General features: G+C 49.9%; 1 protein-coding gene across 1 annotated transcript; it reads left to right on the top strand.

Moving 5' to 3' along the window:
* Positions 1-797: 797 nt before the first annotated feature.
* On the top strand, positions 798-26,559 carry CIMAP2 (ciliary microtubule associated protein 2). The gene is made up of 10 exons (XM_026006919.2): positions 798-847; positions 1,547-1,634; positions 2,102-2,266; positions 2,390-2,512; positions 7,719-7,856; positions 8,024-8,167; positions 9,771-9,932; positions 11,083-11,208; positions 13,286-13,419; positions 26,430-26,559. The coding sequence occupies exons 1-10, from the start codon at positions 798-800 to the stop codon at positions 26,500-26,502; spliced, it is 1,203 nt and encodes a 400-aa protein (XP_025862704.1). The 3' UTR covers positions 26,503-26,559.
* The last annotated feature ends 409 nt before the right edge of the window (positions 26,560-26,968 follow it).

Raw genomic sequence — 26,968 nt, 5'->3', positions numbered from 1 at the left:
TGCTAGGAGTCTGGAGAGACAGAGATTATTACCTTCACTTTACAGGTAAGAAAGTGGAGAATCAGAAAAGGAAACGAATTGCCCAAGTCTGCACAAGTGGGAAGGGGCAGGGCCTGTGCTTAGATGACCAAGGGTGTGTGTTGTGTGTGCACCCAGGCCTGATACCTCTGACCCTCAGCTCAGTGGTGCAGGGTGGGCACTGTGTCAGATGTGGCCGTGTGCCTGCCTGGCTTGGGGACGGAGAGTCCAGCCCACAGCTATGCTAGGCGTCTGGACTTCCTATTTAAGTGCTATAATGGGATGTTAGAGGGCACTAGGAGGACCCTGAAAGGAGACACACTGTTCTGGGAACCCAGCTCCATGGACTGGATGTAGGACCCCAGGCAAGTCCTATTTCTCTCTGGCTTCTGTCCCATTGTCATCAAATGGGGTGTGGCTCTCTGCTGTGCCTCAACCTGAGACCACTGGGAGGATCAAAGGTAATCATGGGAGATGGTATTAGATGTAGGATGACCAAGGGGCACTGGTCAGTTGAAGGAGAGGAGGGAAGAGAGCTGACCATGCCCCTGGCCCCGGGCCCTGCAGACCCCACAGTAGGGCGGGTCTGCAGGGCGCGCGAAGGGTCCCCCACAAGGTGGCTGGCGGAGAAAAGGTGCAGGGCGCAAGCAGAACGGCAGGGGGCGCCCCGAGGGCACAGCCGCGCGCAGCTCACAGGTCACAAGGCGGGGTTGCCGGGCAGCGCCAGGGGAGCCCCCGCCCAAGGCCCCGCGAGGACCTGGCCTGGGGGCGGCCGGGCCATGGGCGTCAAGAGGTTCAGCGGGGCGCCCTTCGGGGTGCAGAGCCACAGGTGGGGGTCGAGGGAGCGACGGGAGGGGCTGGCGGTGAGCGGTGGGCGGGGGCCTGCCCTTCTCTCCGGGCACACCTGCTGCACTTCTCCCCCCACGGCTCTTTCCCCATCCTTAAGGGACCTGAGCCCTTTCCAGAGCACCTCCTATGGGCCAGACGCACCGAGGCCAGGCAGCCCGGCCCACAGGAGGTCACCAGCGCAGCATTTCAGCCCAGGGGGCCTCCGTCCCTCCACACATTTATATGATATACAGGTACCCCCTGCTCTGTGCCGGGTGCAGTCCTAGCACCTGCCCACACAGCAGTGAACAAACAGCAAAACCCTGTCCTCTGGAGTTTGCATTCTTGTGGGGAGGGCGTGGTTGGAGTAGATGATAAACCAAAAAGAAAAATACATAAAATGTTGGATAGTAACAGGGCAATGGAGAGAAAGCCAGCTAGGAGGAGGAGCTCGCAGGGGCTTGCGAGGGGAAGGTGACTTTGGAGTGAGTAAAGGCCCCCAGTGGAGGGGATGGGACCAGGCAAGGGTGGTGTCCAGGGAGAGGGAGCCAGAAAGGTCAGAGACCCTGAGGTGGGAGCAGCCCAGTTCATGCTCCAGCGGCCAGGTCCCCCGGGAAGCCAACACCGCCACCCCCAGACCTGTCCACAGCAGGATGGGTGCTGGGCCTTGGGCTCTCACCAGGCCTCTGCCCCTCTCTAGGTTTGATGTCTCTGCCGTTTATCCCAACCGGAAGAAATTCAGCACTTTTACAGAGGCCCCATACTCCAGGCTTTACTCTGTGGACCTGGTAAGTTTGTGCCCTCGGCGCCTCCAAGTGCCTCACCCGGGGCAAGAGGCTGAGCAGTGTCAGGGGCGAGCCTCACACCTCTCCAGGCCCGGAGACCTGGAGACCTCACACCTCTCGGTTGGGAGCTCAGAGCTTGGCTCAGGGCCCGGGGTCTTAGATGTAATGATAAATGCAGGTCTGTGGTGAGGACAGCATGGTTGGGGCCACAGAGACCTGGGGTTCATTTCCTCTCCGGCACCCACTGGCTGTGGGCTATGAACGAGGTGCTACCCTTCCCTGAAGTGTAAGGGGATCAGGGACAGGGGATGCTGGGATCATACCTTGAGTGCCATGCCCCTTGGTGTCATGTTTGGCACTAGGGGTAGGGGCTGCAGCGGGGTCCGGCCTTTCCGCCCCCAGGTTGGGAGGGCAGCTGGGTGAGGAAGATGCTCTGTGGGCAGAGTATGTGTGACCATGCTCTGACTCAGTCCCACATAGGACCTGGGACCTATGGCTACAAGGAGACCTGCTTTAGCAAGAAGAAGCTCAGAGAGGAGGTGGGCACAGGCTGGGCCCGGGCCCAGGAAGCCATCCGGCTGACCCAGCTGCCCCACTTTCAGTACCAGGCCATCATGAAGGAGAAGCAGCTGCAGGTGCGTCCCCCCAGGCCAGGCAGAGTTCCTCCTTTAGGGAATGCCATCACCCTCCAGATTCCTTCCCGGGGGGACATTCCCAGGTTTCAGGTTGTCACCTTCTGCTTTCTTTACTTGAGGCAGAAGGAGAAGCTGGGGCCTGGCTCCTACAACCTCAAAGACTTCTTAGAACAGCTGCAGGAGAAGCCGTGCAGCACCCGGGGGCTGCTCAGCTCAGGGGAGATTCGCTTCCGAGGACTCATTGGGGTAGGTGTCCTTGTGTCCTGGAGTGGAGCCCTCCCACCCTCCACTCCATCTGCGGAGCGTGCAGCGTGGCTGGTTGGTGCTGGAAGCGCCCCTCCTCATACCATCTCCTCCCAGGCCCAGACAAGCTCTCTTCCGGATGCCCCAAACCCCTCTGCTTTCTGCTTTCTGGTACCACAGCTTCGAGCCCAGGAGCTGTCGTATATTCTTGTGCCTGTCTCCCCCAGCAGCCCAGTTGCTCTCTGCTGGCAACCGGTTCATCTCTGAATCCCCAGAGTAGAGTCTAGTATACATTAGGTGCTCAACGAACTCATCCATCTATATATTCATCTGTCTAGCCAGCAGGTAATGACTGAACACCCACTAAGTGCCACGCACTGTCCTCGGGCTTGAGGATCGAGCAGTGATGAATCATGGATCTGGTGCCCTAGTAGAAGAAACAACAGTACATAGAAGCAAATCATATATTATCAGGACCATGAGGAAAAAACGAGGCAGGGAAGGGATCCAGGGTGATGGAAGTGCAATTTTCAGGGCCGTCAGGGAAGACCTCTGGGAGGTGACATTTGAGCAAAGCCTGCAGGAGGTGGGCAATGGAGACTCACAGCAGCTGCAGGAGAGCATTCTAGGCAGCAGGAAGAACAGGTGTAAACCATGAGGAGAACCGGGGGGCAGAAGGCCAGCGTGGCTGGAGGGAGGGCTGAGGGTGGAAGGAGGAGAAGTGGCAGAGGCCAGATGGCAGGACCCTGCGGCAAGGTAGGGGCTTTGGGATTGATCCCAAGTTCTGTGGGAGGACAGTGGAGGGTTTTGACAGGGGCAGGACCTGATTCACATTTTCAGAGGAGCACCCTGCTCCTGGGGTGAGGGTTGGAGGCATCTGGCTGGGAGGCGATGCTAGTGAGAGGTGGGGTGGCATCCATGTGGGTCAGGATGATCATTCCCTGTGGGGAGAAGAGAGTGGAGCCCCAGCTCAGTAGGGCATAAGGGGGAAGGCAGAGCGTGCACCGTGGGTCACGGAGTGCCCTCCGCCCTCGTGGTCCGCTGGGCGCTCTTGGTCTGCTTCCAGCTCCTCACATGGACCAAGCTCTTTCAACTGGGGCTTTGCTCCTGCCATTCCCTCTGCCAGAAATGCGCTTCCTCTCCCTGCCCCCACGCTCCCCCCAGCTGCCCCTCTGTCAGTCCTCAGCTGTCAGCTCCAAGGTCCCTTCCTCCAGGAAGCCTACCTGACCCCCACTAGGTGACAGACATCCCCCTTTCCTAGGAGTCTCAGTGGTGGTTGTGTGTTTAAAGTTTCTTCCCTGCGGGACATCAGCCCCTGAGGGTGGGCGACACCTGCCTGGTTGGCTCACTGCTGGAGTCCCAGGTCCTAGCAGCACCTGGCACATAGTGGGCACACAGGTAGTGTTTGTGGACTGAGTAAGCGCACACTTGCCTACTAAGTACTAGATGTTCCAGAACATCCTAAGTGTTTGCAGCCAGTCCAGGCGAGGCCCTGGGGGCTCAGAGAGGATGAGCATCTTGCCTCAGGCTGCATAGCTGGCAAGCAGGTGATGTCCATCCCCAAAGCCAGGCCCCTCCTTCTACACCTTACTGCTGTGAAGTCTGGAAATTACTCTGCATCTTCAGGCACCGAGGCTGTAACTGCAGACAGGGAGCAGGGCTGCCCAGAGGCATTGCAAGCTGTGTCATTACCTTCAAATCTGAAATAATAATAAATGACGCCACGTGCCAGGTGCTGTCCTAAGCACTAGAGGGTACTTATTAATCTAATCCTCACAACACCCCTGTGAAGTAGGCACGGTCATTATCCTGGCTTGATAGAGTAAGAGAACTGGAGTACAGAGCTTAAGCAAGTGCCCAAGGGCACAGAGCTCTGAATTCAAATCCAAGCAGGATTTGAATCCAGGGGCATCCACACATAATAGCCACAGCGCATTACACATAAGTGGGCTCACTTGGGTTTCGTTCCCTGATGGTATTTGGAGGATGGAGTCTAATGTCAGAGCCCAACCCAGACGGTGGCAGAGGAGCAAGTTTGATGCTTCCTTCTTGGGTCCCCAGCTCCCAGCTCTGGGGCATCTGTGAATGTTGGCTGAGTAGGGCGAGGGTACCATGGCCTGGCCCTCCTCTCCCACTTCATCCCCCTATCTCTCCCGCAGTAACCTCCACTAGGCCCTGCAGGATTTCTCCAAGCCACTCTCCTGGGCTGGGGGCAGGGGCAGCAAGTTCAAGGAGGTGGCACTGCCCCGGTGGGTGCAGATGGCAATCCCTGGGGAGCTCATGTCCAAGGCCTATTTTCTGTCTTCTTGCAGTGAGACCTGGGCAGGGAGCCTGACGGCCTCTTCTGGCCTTTGGTCCTTCCAGTAGTCCCCCCACCACTGCAGGTCTACAGATGCCACCTGTGCAGAGTGCAGCCTGCCCCAGTGTCCTAGCCGAGCTGTAGGTGCCTGTTTTGGCGCCCTGTGAATCTTTCCCCAGAGAGGATGGGGCTGTCAAACCACAGCCCCTGCACAGGCAAGGCCTCCTCCTCTGGTTTCAGAATTTCATCTACCACTGGCACTGGGGGATGCAGGCACCCCCTCCCTAGGTGCACTCTCCCCTCTCTTGGCTCTGGGGATACTAGGTCCACAGCTCTGGAGCCCCTCCGCCAGCCTCCCTTGTGGCTCTCCATCCCTAGCGCTCCCCCCCCCCTCTTTGCGGTGATTTCTCTTGCCTAGCCAGGCTCCATGCAGAGGGCTCCAGATCCCCACCCTAGGGGTCCCCCAGGCACCTCAAACTCTGCATGTCCCCCTCCCCCACATGTCAGCTTCTCGGGGCCTGCTCTTTCCCTGGAATGGTACCATCAGCTGCCAGACTCAGAAACCCAACGGCCCCTTATTCCTCATGGTCACCAGGGTCTGTGCTTTTGCCTCCTGCCCTCCTCTTGTCCTCCTCCTGTCCTCCTCTTTCCATCCCCATTGCCTCTGCCCCAGCCCAGGCCACTGCCTCATTCCCACCCAGGGGCAGCTCTCTGGACAGATTTCCTGGTCTCCTACCTTGGCCAGAGTCATCTTCCTAAAGGACCCTCATGCCTCAAAGTCAGATATGAATACCCTCCTAAGGCCTTCGAGGTCCTTCCTGCCCTGCTTACAGCATAGTACCTCTCCCAGCTGGCCTGAAAGGTCTTATTCCAGTCTCCTGGCCTTTGCCCCATGTAGGGGTGGTGTGGGGGGACCTGCCTTCTCCCCCACATCTGTCTTTGGAATCCTCCTCTTCCTTCAAGGTCCAACTAAAACAATCTCTGCCGATTCCTACATTCAAGGTACATACACCTTCCCCAGAATCAATCACCCCTGCCTCAGCCCCCAAAGCTCTGACAGCAGAACATTTCAGTTAAAATCATGGGCTCTGGGCTCGGCACAGTCCGTGGACTCCAGGAGGGGCGGCTGCTGTCTGTTGTAACGGGCCCTCTGAGGTCACTTCTGAGGTGTACCCAGGCTCATGGCCCTCCTGCCCCTGGGGGGTTTTTACATAGTGCCTGGGAGACAGCTCAGGAGGTGCACAGATTTTGTAGTTGGAACCCTAGCTGCTGTCCCTTTCTTGAGGTAGGCCCTTGGACTCGAGGTCTGACTCTCTGAGACTCAGTTTCCCCACCCACTAATGGCAGATGGTGCTGATTTGATCTCATTGGGTCACCTTCTGGGACCTCCAGGTGCTGAGGCTCCAAGTGAAGCCCAACACACCACACAGGGACCCATCTTCCTACCTGGAGGCTCTTTTACTGAGCACACCTGGAAACCCAGGCCCTGGAAGGAGGCAACATGTAGCCCTGTCCTCTGAGGGCAAACATATCGGATGCCATAGTAGCCCCCCTACCCCAGCAGGGTGCCTGTCTGGTCCACCCTGCCACGTCCACCCTTCCCTTGTAGGGCTGCTTCCCCAGGGCAGGTTCCCAGCAGAGAAGGGCAGGGCTGAGCCATCCGTGGAGCAGCAGCGACCTCGTGGGGCTGAAAGGTGCAGCGCAGCAGCAAACATTGCTGGGTCTCTATCCAGGGACTGCCTCCCCACACCCCCGCAGCCATGCACCTGCGCTGCAGGGTGGCTCCCCTCAGTCCACCAACGGAGACCATACTTCTAACCCTGACAGTGGAAACCCCCAAATGCTCATTCCAACCACAATTCTCCATCTCTCCTACCTCCTTCTCCTTACCCCCAAGACGGGCATCCCATCCTGACTTAGGTGTTGGTGCCCACTGTGGGCTGAGCACTGCGCAGGAGGTTTTACAGACATTCTGTAATTTTCCTCCTCATTGCCCTGAAAGAAAAGTATTACTATCTCCATGTTACAAACATGGACCATGAGGCTGAGAAGGCCCAAGTTGTATGCCCAAGGCCATTCAGCCATGAAGCAGCAGAGCCAGGATTCAAACCCAGGACTCTGGATCCTTCCAGGTCACAGCACTGTTCATAGCACAGTGAGAACCCCCACTTATGCAAATGCAGGGCTATACAATGGGTGTGATAGATGGCATTTAAAAAATATTTTATTTATTTATTCATGAGAGACACAGAGGGACACAGAGAGAGGCAGAGGGAGAAGCAGGCTCCATGCAGGGAGCCTGATGTGGGACTCGATCCTGGGTCTCCAGGATCACACCTTGGGCTGGAGGCGGTGCTAGACCACTGAGCCACCGAGGCTGCCCCAATAGATGGCATTTCTAAGACCCAAAGCCAGCAACTGTCTGGGGTGATAGGGAAGGAAGGCTTCATTCCCAGGAGAGATGACATTTGAGCTGGCTTTGCAGAATTAGAATTTTATTTTTCTTTTTTTAAAGATTTATTTATTTGAAAAAGAGAGAACACACGAATGCCCTGTGCCTGCGATTGAGGGAGGGGCAGAGGCAGAGGGGAGTCAGACTCTCCACTGAACGAGGAGCCCGACCGGGGAGGGGGGAGGCTCCATCTCCCAAGGGGGACATCATGACCTGAGCCAAAATCAAGAGTTGGACACTCCACTAACAGAGCCAGCCAGGTGCCCCAGAATTAGAATTTCCTAAGGCAAAGAAGGCTGGTAGGGTATTTTGGGATGAGGGGCAGTTAACACGCAGGGACCCTGAACAACCCGTTCCCCTCCCAGGGGTTTTTCTTCTTCAGACACACTCGGCATAAAGAGTGGGGTTGATAACCTTTATGTCCCTCCCTCCTACCCCTGTCCCCCCTCCCCCTGCAGAACTACTATCCAGGCCCTGGAAATTATGGGGTGAAGGGCAACCCATACACAAAGCTGGAAGAGAAAGCCTGGAACCGTTCTCATTCTGAGGGCCTCATGTGCAGGATGACCAACAAGCCATCCCCCCTGTCTCATCAGGTACCCCCTCACCTGGCCAGACCTTGTCTGCCTTTCTGCACAGTCCTGGGGCGGGGGTGGGGTGGGGGATCTGATGACTAGGGCATACAGGGAAACTGAGACCCCAGATGGCAATGGGTCTGCATCAGCGGTTTTCCTGCGGGCCTGTAATCTGTGTTCTCTTCTAGGGGAGTGGTCTGGCTCCAGGCACCTACTCTCTCAAGAGTGGCATTGAGGCATACCTGGCACAATCCATGGGCACCCGTGGGCTTTACGACACTTTCTCCGGTGACCGAAGCAAGCCCCAGCCTTACGGACATTACTCTGTGCAGGTGTGTGCCCAGGCGAGGCCTGGAGCTTGCATTCCCCAGCAGGGGGCCGGCCTGCAGCACCACCGCCACCCTGTGTGCCAAACGCCGCAGGGCCCTGCCCCTGCACTGGCTCACTTCACCCTCACCGCCGTGGCAGCATGTGGCTCCCTGGGTTAGTTGAGGAAACTGCATGGCCTCGCCGCTGGCAGGAGCAGAGCTGGGACGTGAACACCAGCACGTGTGCCTGGCTTCGCCTGCATGAACCGCAGAGGAGGAACAGAGGGTCACCATGCCAGGACTGGACGCCCAGCTCGGCTGATAGCAGCAGTGCCCCGTTAAGGAGCCAGAGACCTGAAGGCCTGGGAGGATGGGGAAACTGAGGGAGACTTTCACCTCGCGGCCCCTCTTTCCCCACCTGTCATGCTCCTGTTGTGTGGTCCGTAGCGGGCTGCGCTTTGCTTTGTTCCTATTCATAGCGATTAGAGTTAAGTATCTGTCCCATGACCCACTCGTTTTGTCTCCACTGTGGTTCACTCTGGGGCCAGGAAATAGTCACCGGGATGACTGCCCCTGTGGCACTTAGACTCCAGTGGAAGAGGACACACAACACGGATTGTCAGCAGGTGGTGAGGAAGGGGTGGTGGTGGCGAAATGTTGACATACTTCGGACTGATGGGCGACCAGCCGCTGAAAGATGAGCCCCCCAACCTGGCTGTCCTTGCCAGGGCCTCCCAGACGGCCCCACGACCAGCCACTGACATGGGGGCCTTGGGACCCTACCCAGGCTCCACGGCCAACGTACATCTTGATTGGCTAGTGCCCAGGCAGACTAATAGTATTTTTTTTGTATCTAAAGAGTAATAGACTTTATGGGGGGCAGAGGGGGCATTTTTAGGCTCATGGCAAACTTGAGCACAAAGTACAGAGATCCTTGACACCCTCGGTGCCCCCTCCACGCACAGCCTCCCCCACTGGCAGCATCCCTCCCTGGAGTGGTGCACGTGGTACAGGTGATGAACCCATGGTGACATCACCGTCACCCCAAGTCCACAGTTCACGTTAGGATTCGCTCTTGGGATGGTGTCTTCTACAGGTTGGAACAAGAGTGTCCATCATTATAGTATCATACAGAGTGATTTCACAGCCCCCAAAACCCTTAGTGTTACCCCATTGCCCTGGTTTGTAGATATTCGGACTACGGCTCCTGCTTAGAATGGTCCCCACGCCACAAATGTCCTTGAAACGAGCAGAAAAATGAAGCAACGTACAAGCAGATGCCAGTTACGTTGTCCGAGGTAGCACGGAAGTGGACGTTGCTGGAGACTCTTTGGGCTCCCCCTGCCCCTGGCCGGGGCTGCATCTCTGCCCACCTGGCTTGGGGACGTTGGGAGCAGGATAGACGGTGGTGCCTCCGTGTGTGGCCACCTCGCTCCTCTCTGCTGCTCAGGATCCAAAGGGAGGGCTCTGGTCTTCCTGGCCTAACACACACCTTTTTTTCTTTTTCTTTTTCTTGTTCTTGTTCTTGTTCTTGTTCTTGTTCTTGTTCTTGTTCTTGTTCTTGTTCTTGTTCTTGTTCTTGTTCTTGTTCTTGTTCCTTTTCTTTTTTTTTCCCCCCGTTTCTCAGAAAAAAAAGCCCAGGGAACTGATGAATTTTACGAGCTTCGTGGAAGAACTTAACTCCTGTCACAATAAGAAGCGCGGGGTTTTTTCGAAAATTTCTCGCAACCCAGAAACCCCTACAGAAAGGATTTACTGGGCCACCCTCAGCCAGTGCCCCCGGAAACTGGTCAGTGTCTCCCCCTCCCCCCATGAGCTTCCTCCCTTCTTCCCTTGGGAGGGGCCTCTCCTGTGGCCAGAGTGGGATGGGGCTGGCCATTTCAGAGGAAAGGCCCGGCCTTGGGTGTCAGACCCACGTGGTGTCCAGTCCTGGTCCTGCCTGCCTTGTCACTCTCAGTAAGTCCCTTCCACTCTCTGAGGCTCAGTTTTATTTTGTTTTTTAAAAGATTTTATGTATTTATTCATGAGAGACACAGAGAGAGGCAGAGACATAGGCAGAGGGAGAAGCAGGCTCCTGGTGGGGAGTGTGATGCAGGACTCGATCCCAGGACCCGGGGATCACTCCCTGAACTGAAGGCAGATGTTCAACCACTGAGCCACACAGGTGTCCCTCTGAGACTTCATTTACTCCCTTGTCCTCTGAGTATAACCAGGTAGGTCTTAAGGGTTGGTTAGAGGTTAAGGAGTGGAGCTGGCCACGTGGAGCCTGGAATCTATGGAGTGCCCCTCTCTCCCCTCAGAGCCCAAGGGGTAAGGAGTCTGCCCCGACAGAGGACCATGCACCTGCTCCCTCCAAGGGAACAATGCGCTCCTCTCTGCAGATGTGGCAGCCAGGAACTTGGAAAGCCACCCCCCCCCCACCTCCAAGGCAGGGCCTGCCCCCTCTCCCAAGGGAGAACCAAAAGAGTAGGGGTCCGGAGGAATGAAAAAAGGGTGCCAACATTCCCTGAGTGCCTCCTCTGGGCCAGGCACCTTCCAGCACCCCCAAAGGAGGAGTTATCATTTGCATTTCACTAAAGGAAATGAAGGCCCAGAGATGTGAAGGGATTTGCCCAGGCTTCCCCAGCAAATGTGGCTTCTGTTTTCCATGTTGGAAAAGCCTATACGGCCCTGTCGTGCGGTGTGGGCCCTTGGGAACCGGGAAAGAGGTGTCGAGCTGGTGGGTGGGGTTGGAGTGGGTGGCATGGGTTCTGAGAGCACCATGGGGCCCCTCGCTCTGCCCAGGATAGGCTCCTGGGGAGTTGGAAGGTGGCTGGGTACCCTCCACTGTTTGTGGCTGAAGGCCCAGGACTCCCAGGTGGATGAGGTCAGTGCTGGGAGCCCTCAGCTGCCCCAGCCCCAGGCCTCTCCAGCTTTTGGCCTTCATTTCTTCCCCCTAGGCCACGTCTGGGCCCGGTTCGTGGCTCCCTCCAGAGAAGAAATGCAAGCACATCAACCAGCCACCGTTCCTGCTGTCTTCCAAGCGGATGGGCATAAAGACCTACCAGATGATTCTGGGAAGCTGGGTGAGTGGGTCTGGAGTGGGAGGTACACGGTGATGGGCAGGGAACCCTCTCCTGCCTCTCCTGGCAGCCGAAAGCCCTCCTTGCCCCTGGGAACTGATGCTCTGTGTCAGCCCAGCCCAAACCCACTTCTTTCTCCCCAAGGGACAAACACAGATGCCCACTATCTTATTTCTCTTAGGCAAGGGTTTCCAAACTCGAGTGGCTTGGAGGGCTTGTTAAAACACCGATTGTGGGGCGCCATGCTGGAGGGTCTACTCATAGCCTGTAGTGGAGCCTGGGTGTTTGCATTTCTAACAAGTTCCCAGGTGCTGCCACCGCTGCTGCTGCTCTAGGGATTGCACTTTGAGAACCACTACTCTAACTAAGGGACGTCCCCCCAGAGTCATTCTATTCTCTTATTTTCCCAGGGGAGTGCTCCCTCCCTTCTCTTGATCTTGAAGCCTCTGGGGCAGCTAGTGGAGTTGGCCCTCCTCTCATCCCTGGTGGAACAAGGACCCCTTCTGTCCTCTTCCCCTCCCCAGAGGTGGCCGTCCCCATGTGTGAGATGTAACCTTTAGTTCGTGTTCTTGTAAAACAGCTAAGTTCTGGGCTTATGTGCCTGCCTTCATCATGCACACACACGGCATTGGGCATCGACCTCCTGTTTCCTATTCCTGCCCTTCAGGCTGTAAGTGAGCCTTTTATTGGGTTCTAATAATCATGCAGAAAGGTGTGCGAATCCTAAGGGAACAGCTCCACGAACTGTCACAAAATAGACTTACCATGCAACCAGTCCCCAGAGTGTTGAAGAGCACGTTGCCAGCACGCCCGGAGCCCCCACAACACATACCTCCCTCCCAGCAGGTAGCCTCACCTTGGCTTCTAGAAGCTCAGGGTAGTTTTGCCTGGCTTTGAACACCTGTTTATTCTTTAGATAAAGGATCCTGGTTTCCCCGGGGAATGTCCTGCTTATAACTTACCTGCCCTCCCAGTATGTTCCCACTGCCCCCACTTGTGCCTCTCCTCCACTCTACCTGCTTACCTTCTGGAGTGATGGCTTGGCCCCACACTCTATCACTTGCCCACACCCTGTCACCCTGCCTGATTCTCAGGAGGACCAGCTGGTCAGCTCTCTGCAAACTTCCTTTTCTCACCCAAGCCTGCACCTCCTGCAGGGGAGAGGGTCTTTACTTGGGGAACCCCAAATAAGGTATTTAGATAAGCACCAGATGCTGCTACCACGGGGCTGATAACTCCCGAGTGGGAGGGCTAAGGTGAGGTCCAGATTCCAGGCTTGAGCTTGACCTGCTCCAGGGCAGGAGGCACACCACCAGGAGCTTGCTCCCCTACGAGACAGGCCCTTCCCTTTTGAGCAGCAAGTTCAGCAGCAAATAGAACTATGTCTGGCTTCTTACATCTCTCCCAGGCCACCCTTGGCACTGCTGCTCCACAGGTGGTGGGGTTCCTGCCCACCATTCTCCTGCCCTCGCTGGTCACTCTGGGCAGGTTGCCTCTCCTCTCTGAACCTCTCTGTTGGTGCCTCTTGTATCTATAACCCAGGTTTCTGGGTGGGATTCACTTCCTATGGCCACCCTAATGAAAGTCCCACAAACCAGGTGGCTTCAAACAGCAGCACTCTCTCCTATCACAGTTCTGGAAGCTGGACTGTTCCCTCTGAAACCTGCTGGAAAGAATCCTTCCTGGCCTCTTTCTAGCTTGTGGTGGTGGCCGGCAGTTTTTTTAAATTCCTTGGTGTGTAAATGCATCACTCCAGTCTGCTGTGTCATTGTCATCATCGTCCCAGGGCTGTCTTTCCCCCGTGTGTCTCTTCTATGAGGACACCAGTCTGATTGGATCAAGAGCCCACCCTACTCGAGTAGAATCTCCTCTTAACTAATGACATCAGCGACTGTTTCCAAGTGAGGTTACACGCTGAGGCACAGGGGGTTAGGGCTTCCACCTGTCTCCTCGGAAGACACAGTTCAGCCCATCACAGATGCAGAAAGGAGCGGTGTGGGGAGAGCGGGGAGGCACGGGTTCCCGTCTCCAGACCAGTCACTTGGCCTGCTGACGTCCTGCCGTCCTGTCTGCCTCGCAGAACCCTGTGGGTGTGGGCCACTACCTCAACACCTGGCTGGCAGAAACCAAGGACCGTCGGCAGCGATATCGGTCCCTGTTTCTGGGTGGATCCAAGCGCTACCTCTCAGACCCGGCCAGGGACAGGCTCATGCAGTAAGTGCTCCTGCAGCTGCGGCAGGGGGGCAAGGGCTTACTCTGGGGGTGCTGGGTTCCCTCCTCCCCCACCCCACCACCACCTTGTGCTCACTCACTTCCCATGGGAACATAGCTGCTGCCCCTAGTGCCAACCCAGCAGCGAGGCAGTGGAGAGGTCAGCTCCTGAGCTTGCTATATACCGGCTGTGTGAGGTGGGGCACGACCCTAACCTCGCTGAGCCTCCTTCCCTCCGCTATCAGATGACCAGAGGACTATGGAGCCCTAAATGAGATGCTCTGCCCAAAGCTCCTGGTAAGAAGGGACTCAACACTAACTCTTCCACCCACAACCTGCACCACCTAGGTGCTGTCTTGGGTGGCTTCATGGTGCAGAATTTCAGTTTCTTGGTATTCATGATGGGGTTGGGAAAACTGGTTTCAGGAAGCTGTTGTGAGGCCTAAGGAAATAAGGTGCATGAAATGCCATGGCTAACTATAAAGCAGCTTGCAAATGCTAGCTGCCGCCGCCATATTTTATTGACCTAAGAGGCGATCAGTTGCAATGTAATCTCCATTTCGGAAATGTTAAAATGTGAATAAACATGCACTCTAGGTCATTTTGTTGTTGGCACATGTGGTGAGGGCATGAAGGCCGGATGGCTCATGGAAAACCAACTTATAAATGCTTATTTTTAGCAACATAGTCCCATTGTGTCTTCCTCCTTGATTTATGCCCTTGTTTTGGGGGGATTTTTTAAGAAAAGGTAAAGGGAGGTAACATTTTTGATAGACTGCAGGCCTCAAAAAACATTTTTTTTTCCTACTTACATACCTGATCAACAGTTTGATTGGAAATAAGATTTTGGTTGGAAATATTTTTCCCTTGGAATTTTGAAGATTTTGCTCCATTGCCTTTGGGCTTTGAGCATGGTTGAGAATTCCTATGCCGTTCTGGTGTCCTGCCCTTTGTATGCATTCTACATCTTCTTTTCTAAGTTTTTGGAATCTTTGTCCTTTGTGGGCTGAAGTCTCATGATGAAATTTAGTCTAAGGGGTGCCTGGGTGGCTCAGTCGAATAAGCGAGTAAGCGTCTGCCTTCAGCTCAGGTCATGATCCTGGGGTCCTGGGATGGGGCCCCACATTGGGCTCCCTGCTCAGTGGGGAGCCTACTTCTCTCCCTCTCCTGCCCTCTCTACTACTTGTGTGCTCTCTCTCAAATAAATTAATAAAATCTTTTTAAAAATTTAGTCTTAACTAGGCCTAGTATGAATCTATTTTAACCCATATTTTTGGGTACTTAGTGGGTTCCTTCCATGTGGGCCAATTTTCTGGGAAAATCACTTGCATTTGTGTCTTTGGTGATTTCCTCTCCTCTGCTTTCTCTCCCTTCTCTTAGATGAAGATTGGATATCCTGGTTTGACACTCTGCTTTCTTCATTTTTTTTTCTTATTTCCCATCTCTGCCTTTTTCTTCCTATTCTTTGGTAAATTTTCCTTGTCCTTATCTTTGAACTTTACTATTGCCTTCTGAAATTTTAGCTCTGTCTTTTATAGTTTGCAAACTTTTGAGGATTGTGGATTGCTTTCTCTTCTCTTCTCTCTTCTCTTCTCTTCTCTTCTCTTCTCTTCTCTTCTCTTCTCTTCTCTTCTCTTCTCTCTCTTCTCTTCTCTTCTCTTCTCTTCTCTTCTCTTCTCTTCTCTTCTCCTCTCCTCTCCTCTCCTCTCTTCCCCTCTCCTCTTCTCTCTTCTTATAGCACCCAGTTAAGTGTCTTGTATGCAATCTGTTCTTTTATCTAAAGATAATAATGATAATTTCCCTTCGTTTTCCTTTTGCTCCCTGCATGGCCTGTGCTTCTTTTAAGCTCCTTACTTCTTTCACGTGTGTTGTTTGTGTTTAAGAGGAAAGCACTAACCAATACCGTGAGTCTGGGTGAGGCTTGTCAGTTGGTGGTTTCACTGAGCGTGGTTAGATGGGAGTCTAGTCATTCTTTTGGAGGACCCTCAAAATCAGTGTGTCTAGGTACTTCCTGTGGGACCATCCAGCTTCTCTAGAAAAGGATCCTACATCCTGTGGGTAAATGTAGTTGCTGGTATTTAGGGGGAGGAGGCAGAGCCATCTCAGGCAGTGTATGGATTTCCACCTACTTCCTCTATTCTGACTAGGGTGCCTGTCTACCTACCTTCAGCTGTACCCAGCCTCCCTGCCCTGGAGCCACTCTGCATACTCAACCTCCAGTCTTCTGCTGAGGGGGCGAGTCGTGGGGTGTGTGTGTGTGTGTGTGTGTGTGTGTGTGTGTATCTAACTTCTCCTCTGTTTTCAGCCATTGGACTTGTGCCTACTTTTTTGAGTTAGTGATGCTTGTAACTTCTGGGTCTCTCTGGGGTTTGTGGTAGGAACTGGCAGGTTTCTCACTGGCTCCCCCTCTTGCAAGCAGCTTGCTCCATTTCTCCAAAAAAAGTTACACCTCTTGTCCCCTGATACAGGCTCCTCCTTTTCTTGTTTGTTTATCTTGAAAAATTCCTTTATAGTCCTTTTAGGGAATTGCAAAAAGGAGTAGAGGGAGTAGAGATTAATACATGTATTCATCTGCCTTGTTTAAATCTGCCTTGAAAATCAAATGGAACACTTTATGCAAAAGTATTTTCTTCCTCTTTCTAGCCAAGGTGGTTGGGTTTATTTAATGGGTGTTCAACCAGGACCAGAGAAGGTAGCAACTTATCCAAGGTCACACAGCTGGTGAATTATAGAGCTGGGACTCGTATCTGGTCTTTTTTTCCAGGGCAGGGCCCTTCCCATATACCAAGGCCCTTGTGAGGATTTGAGGATGCCAGGAAGAGCACCATGCTGGAGTTCCCGCAGGGAACCTCCCAGCCACCCTCCCCAGCCACCCTCTCAGCAAAGCTCCATTCTGTATACTGTTTGCTGAGCAAAGGACTGCAGAGAAGGGAAGGATGCCCCATCTCCTTTAGACCTTTAGTTTTCTGCCCTGAACATTTGCCTTCCCCTTAGGTTGGAACTTTGCTTCACCACTGTAATCCCATCCAAGACCCAGGCTTGTGAGGTTATAGGATTTCCTTTGTAATCTAGTTTAGAATTCTGTGTGCTGGGATCCCTGGGTGGTGCAGCGGTTTAGCGCCTGCCTTTGGCCCAGGGCGCGATCCTGGAGACCCGGGATTGAATCCCACATTGGGCTCCCGGTGCACAGAGCCTGCTTCTCCCTCTGCCTATGTTTCTGCCTCTCTCATCTCTCTCTCTCTCTCTGTGACTATCATAAATAAATAAATAAATAAATAAAATGAAAAAAAAAAAAAAGAATTCTGTGTGCTACTTAGCTGGGTGACCTAGGACAACTTACTTGGAGACTTTCTCTGAAAAACGAGAGTGAACAAACAACCCACCTTGTAGAGTTTGTTTTGAAGACTAAAGGAGATGATGCTTGCAAATATGCTCTGCCTTTGGATGCTATTTGGCAAGGTATGTTGCAAATGCTGGCTTCATTGTCCTGTAGCAGCTGCTATGCCCCTGGAAGAATTGTGTATTTTAGTTATACAAGGGATAAGTTTTTTATAGAGGCTTAGAGTGCACATCATCCAGGAAACGAAGCTATAGTGGTTTAACGCACCCTCTGCTGTCAAAGACCTAAGGAAAAGTATTAAGAAGGAAATTTGACAGGGATGGAGGAGAAATAGGAGGGCATTTGAGTCCTGAGGGAGCGTGGTGGGGGCTTTTGAAGAGGAGGCCAAAATATTAAATATGATAGTAAAATGCTAAAGACTTCTTACAGAGTCAAGAACAAGACAATGACACTTGTGTCATTGGCATTATTCAACAGTGTTGTGGGGGTTCCAGCAAATGCAGTAAGATGAGAAAAACAAATAAGGAATAAAACTATTGGTAAGGAAGAGCAAATCATCACAATTTATAATGTGTTTACCTAAAATAGTCCAAGAGAGTTCATTTTAAAACTGTAAAGGTGAAGGGTTTCCTCTGATACTGCAGCCATCACTAATAGAAAACATAATTGAGAAAAAGGAAAGGATCTCATTCTTTGTAGCAACACCAATGGGAAAATGCATTGGGATAAACTTAATGAGATGGTTATGGCATACACGAAATAAAATATGAACCTTTATTAAGAGATGTCAGAAATATCTTGAATTCCTGGAGAGAATACCATGTTCATGGATGGAAAGATTTGATATTGGAAAAAACAGTAATTCTCCCCATTGGTGCACACATTTAATGCCATTTTAGCAAAATTTGAGGGGCTGATAGGCAGAACTCGATATATTTATTATAAACTCCATCTGAAAGAGTAAATACCTATGAATATTAAAAATAGAAGAATAATGACCCTATTAAAAATACATTTCCAGGACTCCTGAGTGGTTCAGCAGTTGAGCATCTGCCTTTGGCTCAGGGTGTGGTCCCAGGGTCCTGAGATCGAATCCCACATCGGGCTTCCTGCAAGGGGCCTGCTCCTCCCTCTGCCTCTCTCTCTCTCTCTCTCTCTCTCTGTGTCTCTCATGAATAAATAATAAATAAAATCTTTAAAAAATATTTTATATATATATGCATATGCATAGATAACATACTCTGAAGAACTAGGCCCCAAACTGTTGCTCATGGTTATCTCTGGAGGGTTACCAGGGTCTTTTGCATTCTACTTTGTTTCATTTCTGAGATGTTTAGATTTTTCAGAATAAATATATAACTTTATATATATATATATATATATATATATATATATATATATATATATATATAACATTTTTATAATCAGAAAAAAATAAGGTGGGTAGCCCTGGTGGCGCAGCGGTTTGGCACCGCCTGCAGTCTGGGGTGTGATCCTGGAGACCCAGGATCGGGTCCCACATCGAGCTCCCTGCATGGAGCCTGCTTCTCCCTCTCCCTGTGTCTCTGCCTCTCTCTGTGTGTGTCTATGAATAAATAAATAAAATCTTTAAAAAAAGAGAGAGAAAAGAAAAAAGAAAAAATAAGGCAAATAGAGAACAAGTGCTCTTGAGACAGACTATGCAAATTGTATGTTCTCCATTTAGACCCATCTGGAGCCTAGAGTCACCTTTTTGTTTTTCAGTCCTCAGTTTTCCCATCTGTAAAATGGGATTATTTTATACCCTACAGGGCCATGGGCAGGCTTAATTAAGGCCTATAAATGCTACTGAATGGAAGCCAACCAGCAGATCACTGTGGATGACTAATTGTTAGGCTGATGCATGATTCTTTCTGGGGCAATCTGGTTTGGCATTGTCTGTGTAATCCTGACTCACTTGGGCTCATTCTTAGGTCTGGAGGACTGTGTCACAAGGCACAGTAGGTAAGTTATAAGGTGGGAAAAAGGATTCCCTGATAAGCTTTTCCACTGATTGATTCATTTGAAAAGCCTGCTCTGTGCTTGGTTTCATCCTGGGTATGGCTGAGCTGCTGATTGTTTTCAGGTGACCAGAAATGGTCTCTCATTCACTCTGAGCTTTTCATTTTCTGATTTCATATTTTAATTTCTAATTGTTCTTTTTTTTTGTTTTCTAAATACTTTAATAACACCATTCTTATATCACAGATACAATGTCTCTCATACTTTGAAGATATTATTGATTAAGACAAGTTTGCCTGACACTGTCTCCTTTTATCAAATCCTTTTGTCCCCCTGTGTATTTATTTTGGCTTCAATATTCCATATCAGATATTTTTCTTTTTTTTTTTTAATTTTTATTTATTTATGATAGTCACAGAGAGAGAGAGAGAGGCAGAGACACAGGCAGAGGGAGAAGCAGGCTCCATGCACCGGGAGCCTGACGTGGGATTCGATCCCGGGTCTCCAGGATTGCGTCCTGGGCCAAAGGCAGGCGCCAAACCGCTGCGCCACCCAGGGATCCCATATCAGATATTTTTCTTAAATGTCTGGTATTTCTTGGCTGGGCATTCATGTCTAACTAAAAATCCTACTGAAAGTTCTGGGGCACTTGTTGATTATGGAATGGACTTCACCATAGGATGACCAACCTGGGTGTTTTCATGAGCAGGATCTTCAATGTCAGTGTTGTTAGATGTTTTGTCTTTTACTTTGGAGGGAGAAAACTCTTCAGGTGATCTAAGCCTGGCTGCCAGAGCTCTTAGTAGAAGAGAAGAGCCTAGAGGTCTCAATATTTAGTGATTGAACTTCCATTTGATTCTGCTTTAGATCTGGTACTCAATATCACCCGTGCCTGGTGTCATTCTGTACAGAGAACCTCTGTGTCTCCAGATAATAAATTCTTGAACCTTCACTCATGAAAGGCATTCATCTGGCCATAGAGAAAGGGGACGGAGACTGATACCACATAGACTCTCAATCAGTAGCCTTGTTTTGGGTTCGTTTCACTCTCACTTCCAGAGGTACCTGGTGCTGCCAATTCTTCAGCCTCTGGAGTGAGGGAATTCCTAAATTTATATTCTACTGACTTAGGGTTTAGCTTTCTTGGGTCTGCTAAGTTAGTTACCATTCTTCCATCTGCTTTTTCACTTCCAAAATATTTTTTACTGCTGCTGCTTCTATTCTTTTTGTCCCTGTGAGTATATGCTTTAACATTTTTATTCCTTAACTCTGGTTTTAGTGGGATTTCATGAGGGACAAAAGTTAACGTATGCTTTCAGTTCACTTAGAGTGTGGTGGATTTCTGAGTTTCGAGGGTAAAATAAAAATCTTGTAAAAAAAATCTTGTAAGTATCATAGCTAAAAAGACAACCTATAACTTAAATAAAAGACAATTATACATGTTTTGGGCTTCTCTTTTGAAATATGGAGAGAAAACACTGTTTATAGAATTCTCTGTCTAGCCAAACTGTCATTCAGGTGCAAGGCAAATAGAGATGCACAAGGATTTAGGTTATATGCCAAACGTGTCTTTCCTGAAAATAGTACTGGGGGATATAGTCCAATCAAATGAAAAATGAATTAGCGTGGAGAGCTCAAGAAAGAAGACAAAGTATGTAAGAATATATCTGGCTATGAGATACCAAATAAATATAGCCCACAACAAAAAGAAAAAGTGATAGAGGCACCTGGGTGGCTCAGTGGTTGCGCGAATGCCTTTGGCTCAGGTCATGATTCTGGGGTCCTGGAATGAAGTCCTGCATCAGGCTCCTAGTAGGGAGCTTGCTTCTCCCTCTGCCTATATCTCTGCTTCTCTCTCTGTCTTTCTCGTGAATGAATAAATAAAACCTTTTTAAAAAAAGAAAAAGTGGCAATACCAATACCAAGCAAAGTATTCAAGGCAAAAATATTCAATGGGACAAACTTGCATGTTTAATCATGATAAATAATAAAATCCATAAAGAAGCAAAATAACAGTGACAAACTCCCTCAATTATAATGAAAATTCTGAATGGACTTGTTTGAGAATTTGACAGATAAGGCTATATAAATAATTATTTGGAGGATTTAAATGGGTATATTTTACTCCATATTATTTTCAGATACTCATGGAACACTTATAAAAGTCAATCCTCTAAGAAAATCTCATATAAAATGTCCAAGTTTAGGGATCCCTGGGTGGCGCAACGGTTTAGCTCCTGCCTTTGGCCCAGGGCGCGATCCTGGAGACCCGGGATCGAATCCCATGTCAGGCTCCCGGTGCATGGAGCCTGCTTCTCCCTCTGCCTGTGTCTCTCTGCCCCTCTCTCTCTCTGTGTGTGACTATCATAAATAAATAAAAATTAAAAAAAAATTTAAAAAAATAAAATGTCCAAGTTTAAAATATCCTACATAGAAAATTTGAGGTCACTTTTTCTAAACATAGTACAACAAAACAAGACATTAACAATAAAAGGCTAGTCCCCAAAACTAAGTACTTGGAAATTAGGAAGTACACTTCTAAATAGCTCTTGGATCTAAGAGAAAGTCACGTTTGAAATTATACAGTTTTTAGAAATTAATTACATAGATTTTGATATAGAGTTTTTATTATAGTATTGTCAAAGTACCGGGTTGGAACAAAATTTATAACTTTGCCTGTGATTTTTTAAAAAAGATTTATTATTTTTTTTTTAGAGAAAGAGCACACATGTGAGAGCAGGGGCGTGCACAGGGAAAGAAGCAGACTCTCCTCTGAGCAGGAAGCCTGACACAGGGCTTCATCTCAAGACCTTAAAATCATGGCTTGAGCTGAAATCAAGAGCCAGATGCTTAACTGACTGAGCCACCCAGGCGCCCCAAACTGCTTGTGATGCTAAATGAGAAAGATTGAAAGCAAAAGAAGCAATTATTTGACTCTAGAAGTTTTCTTTTTATTTATTTCTTTTTAAAGATTTTATTTATTTATTCATGAGACACACACACACACACACACACACAGAGAATGAGAGAGAGAGAGGCAGAGACACAGGCAGAGGGAAAAGCAGGCTGCATACAGGGAGCCCGATGTGGGACTCGATCCCGAGTCTCCAGGATCCCGCCCTGTGCTGAAGGCAGCGCTAAACCTCTGAGCCACCGGGGCTTCCTGACTCTAGAAGTTTAAAAAAAAAAAAAATCAAAACACATCAAAGTAAAGCAGGAGTCAAGAATGAGTGAAAAGAAAGGAGCCTGGAGGACGGAGACGTTCTCACTGGATCCTGACTGCTCCTTGGTGCTGACTTTGCTCCTGCTAATCCCTGCCCACGGCCCTGCACGCTGACCATGAGTCCATGCATCTGCAGGTGGAAACACTGTACAAAGTCTACAGACTGTGCGGGTGCCATCGAAGGCCAAGGGTGAATGTCATCAGTCCAATCATCCCTGCCTTATACACAGGTGAGGGAGGCTTGGCAAGGTGGAAGTGACCACCAAGTTAGAGGGAAGGCAGAAATGGTGCCTCTGACCCCTTATGCTGCAATTACTTATTCACACACTGGTCCCTACTAGATGCAACTTCTCAGTTCTGGTGCTCTAGTGTCTCACTGGCATGCATAGAAGGAGCTCAAGGAATATTGTTAAAGGGTAAATCAGTCTGTTACCTGATGAGATGGTCCAGAGTCTGGAGGACTCCATGAGAGGAACACATGGGAAACTTACAGTAGGATTTGACACTTCACTATGATGTGACTCATCTCCCTGTCCTCGCTCTAACTGCCCTCATTTTTTTGGGGTCAGCTTTCTTTGGCTTCCTGGGCCCTTGGATATGCTTTTTTGGTGGGAGAGTTAGGAGTTTGGAGTAGAAGCGGGAACTCAGGAAGTTCAGCACGGAGCCCCTCCCTCCACAATCCCACTACACGTTTACTATGCAATGTGGAAATCTGGTGACTGCCATGGAGACAACATGGCACCAAGGAAATGTATTGCCTTGAGCTCCAAGGGAAGGTGGAGAGGAGGTCGTATTTTTACCTTTTTCTTCCTTCCTTCCTTCCTTCCTTCCTTCCTTCCTTCCTTCCTTCCTTCCTTCCCTCTTTCTTCCTTTATTTTTGGTAGGAGTGGGTGAGGATAGAGGTCTGAGCATATTTCCAGGCTGATGGGCAAGGAAGAAGCAGGTGTTCCAATTGCAAAGTGGTGGGACCCACTCCTGAAATGGTTGACCTTGGATGAGGGTAGGAGGCAGGGAAGACATAGAGGTTGATAAGCCAGTTAAATGTAGCCAACAATTGCTAGGGGCCAGGAGATTTTGCTCAGAATGTCCCAGGACAATGGAGCAGAGGGGAGGGATTGGTTTGGAATCAGGTCCACAACACAGGGCTCAGCAAGATGCTGTGGGAGGGTCATGTGCAGAGAGAGCAGCCACAGTCTACCTGGGAAGGTGGGGCAGGGATGGAGGGTGTCCTAGGTGCTGGCATGGGCACAGAGGTGTGAACAAGCCTGGCCTGTCAGGGGTGGCTTGAGTGGTGGGAAGGTAGTGCAGGGCGGGAGGATGTGGCAAATTGTGGAGCCAGATGGATAGGCGCAGCAGGACGGCAGCATTCGTAATGTAGGAGTTTGGCCTTTTTGTAGATAGAAACCTATGATTCAAGTCGCCAAGAAGCTGCTCAGTGTGCCCTCGACGCGGGAGGAGGTCTTTGGAAAGAGCCGCTTGGAAGATGTAATATTATGGTGGGACTTGGCTTTGCCTCTTCGTGTCTGAAATACCAGTTGCTCAGACAGGGACCTGAGGGGGTGATGAGACTTTAGAGTAGACCCTAAAAATGGGCTCTGAGTCAGGGGAAAAGATGGGTGTCTTGGTTGGCTGGGCTGGCTGATCTGGGGTGGTCTTGGATGGGACAGCTATACTGTCTTCCACAGGGACTCATCCTTTGGTGGAGCAGCCCAGGCTTGTTTTCATGGAGGCGGTAGGGTTCTGAGAGAGAACACGTTCAAGGCCTTTTGTAACCTATGCTCAGAGCGGCACACCATGACTTCTTCCACATTCCACTGGCCACAGCAAGCTACCAGTCCAGCCCAGGTTCAAGGGGAGGGGAAGCAGACTCTACCTCTTGAGGGGGGAAGCTGCAGAGTCACTTTGCAAAGTCTTTGGATGCATGGAGAAGTGGTGACTTGGGCTGTTTTCGGGTTTGTTTTTGTTTTTTATATTTTTATTTATTTATGTGTCCATGAGAGACACACAGAGAGAGGCAGAGACATAGGGGAGCCTGATGCGAGACTTGATCCCAGGAACCCAGGATCACAACCTGAGCCAAAGGCAGACACTCAACCACTGATCCACTCAGGTGCCCCTGGACCATTTTTGTCCTCTGTCTACCACAATAGCAGAGCAGGATTGCATCTCTAGTCCAGCTGGTCTGAGTTGTGTTCTTTCTGGGAGGCTTCACTTCTTCCAGGGAGGAGAAAACATTTAGGACAGAGAGAAGAGCATGAGCCAAGGACAGGGAGCAAAAATGCTCAGGACATGTCTGGAAAACACTAGATGGTTCATTATGGATGATGAATGGAGCGTGTGAGGGGAGACTAGCAGAGAATAGGGCAGATGGGATTGCCTTGGTGTGGCCTGAGGGACTTTGAATGCAAAGCTAAGCTGCTTGGACTTCACCCTGCCTATGAAGAGCCACAGAAGGTTTTCTCTGAAAGTCAGATTTACAATAGTATAACTATAATACAGTAAAAGTCACCCTTTTCAGGAATATAGTTCTGTGAGTTTTGACAAATGCCGTTGGTCATGTAATCACCAAGACAAGCAAGATGTAGAATATTGCCATCACCCAAAGGGTTTTCCTGTGCCATTTGTAGTCTATCTCCTCCCCCAGCCTCTGGCAACTACTGACAGGATTTCCATCCCTATAGTTTTGCCTTTTCCAGAATGTTGTATAAGTGGAATCGTGCCATATGTAGAATTTTGTAGCTTTTCTTTTATTTTTGCATAATGCTCTTGAGATTCATCCATGTATTTGCATGTAGCAGTGGTTCCTTTTTAAGCAGAGTTCTATTCCATTGTATGGATGTACCACAGGTTTGCAGTTTTTTTAAATGCATTTACAAGGTGAGCAACATCTGGAATGTTTCCAGATTGGGCTGCTTTGAATAAAGCTGTTATAAACCGTCACATATAGGTCTTTGTGTAGACACATGCTTTGTTTATCTTTGGCAAATATCTACTGTAGGATTTCTAGGTCACGTGGTATGTATAACTTTATAAGAAACTATTTTCTGAAATGGCTGTACTATTCTGTATTCCCACCAGCAATGTATGTGGGCTCTACTTGCTTCATATCCTTGTCAGTATTTGCTATTGTCAGTTTGGGCTTCCCCTCCCACCCCGATGTTAGCCATATTGAGAGGTGTATCTCCTCGTGGCTTGAATTTGCACTTTGCCAACAAGATGTTGGACATCTTTGCATGTGCTTCCTAGTATCTCTTTTTTGGCACATTTGAAAAAAAGGGTTGTCTGTTTTCTTCTATTAAATTTTGAGAGTTATTTATATAATCTAGGCATCCATCTTTCATCAGATATGTGTTTTGCAAATATTTTCTCCCATATACTCAGAAGGGTTTTAGTAGGAAATAACTCTTGCATTTTCATGATGTGCTCTGGGGCAGTGGGATGGGGACAGAAACAGGGAGGCTGTCCTCATGGTCAGGGAAGAGCTTTGGCTCTGAGCCAGACCAGGGGCAGTGGGATGGGGGAGGACTGAAGACCCACTAGATGAGAATTAAGGCCTTTTTTTTGCCCTGGTGAGCCCTCCCTCCTACCTTTCTTCCTTTGACAGATATTTGTGGAGCACCTATTAAGCCCAAGTAATAGTCTGAGGGGACTATGGGGGAAACATCCATAAATAAATCAAATCTTGCCCTTCCCTTGTAGAGTTAACATGTTGGCATGGAAGACAGACAATAAACAAACACATAAATGTGTATAATGTAATGACTGGTAGATGCTGTTTGATACACAAAGCAAAGGGTTCTTCTTGAAATGCTGTCTTCTAAATGGCTCTGGGGATGGAACTGGAGTCTTCAGGGATTTCCTTTGGAGAAAAGAATCAGAACAACGCAAGGGATACTAGACTGAGGTCAGGAACTCTGGGCTGGAAGTCTGGCCCGGACTCTGGCCACCAGGGTAACCTCAGGCAAGTTCTCTCCTCTCTCTGGCTCACATCTCCCTCTCAGAGTGGCCTAGATGATCTTTCAAGTGCTAGGCTTTTGTATTTGAAGTTCTTACAAACCAGCTTGGGGCTCTGATGAACCTTTTTAGGAAGGAATTTCCTTTTTAGAAATAGGTTGTTTCATTGCTGAAGGTCATCATTTGTTTTAAAGATTTTATGTATTTATTCATGAGAGACACACAGAGAGAGGCAGAGACATAGGCAGAGGGAGAAGCGGCTTGCTGTGGGGACCCCGATGCGGAACTCAATCCCAGGACCCTGGGATCAGGACCTTAGCCAAAGGCAGACACTCAACCCCTGAGCTACCCTGGCACCCTGAAGTTCATCAATTTTGTCCTCTTACCCAATGTAGAACCCTTGGGAAGCAGGACTAACAGGTACCTTTTCATCCCCCTTTGGATGCCCCCAGGGATGAGGGTTCACTTCCTTCTAAGGGATTGGTTTCATTTTCTCTTTCTCTTATCTTTTTAAAGGGAAAGGATCACACCTTTTACTAAGGGAAGGTGTCCTCCAACAGTGGATTACAATTCAGATTCTACTTCTTAAAGCTGCATATGAAGGACTGCCGGTGATGACCAGAGGGCCCAACAACCTGGAGACAAATTTGGGGATGGGAGGGTAGGAGTGGGAATCGGGAGGGTAGGGAGGATCTTAGAGAAAGGACACATGGGAATGCCTGGGAGAGGGGAGAGATATGGTGGGATCACTTTTGCTGGAGACATCTACCATGATGTCTGCTGGGACATCTGGGGCCAGATATCTTTTGATATGAAAGATCAACTATCCTGAGAATTCAAATTAGCCAGTGGCATGAACATGGGAGCCAGATAGCAGATGGACTAATGAAGTGGAATGTGGTTGACACTCTTGGAAGCTCTTCTATTCTAAAGCCAACTTGCATGACTCCCTGAATATTAAAATCCAAAAAGAGGCAGAAAAGTGTAGCATATGTCATAAGACAGCTGTAGGCCTCCTTCAGGAACTCTCTGTCTCATCCCAGGATGCTTCTGGA

The sequence above is a fragment of the Vulpes vulpes genome, chromosome 12, assembly GCF_048418805.1.
Source record: "Vulpes vulpes isolate BD-2025 chromosome 12, VulVul3, whole genome shotgun sequence".
Classification (NCBI taxonomy): domain Eukaryota; kingdom Metazoa; phylum Chordata; class Mammalia; order Carnivora; family Canidae; genus Vulpes; species Vulpes vulpes.
The sequence above is the reverse complement of the archived record's forward strand: the minus strand, read 5'-3'. Positions and strand labels throughout refer to the sequence as shown.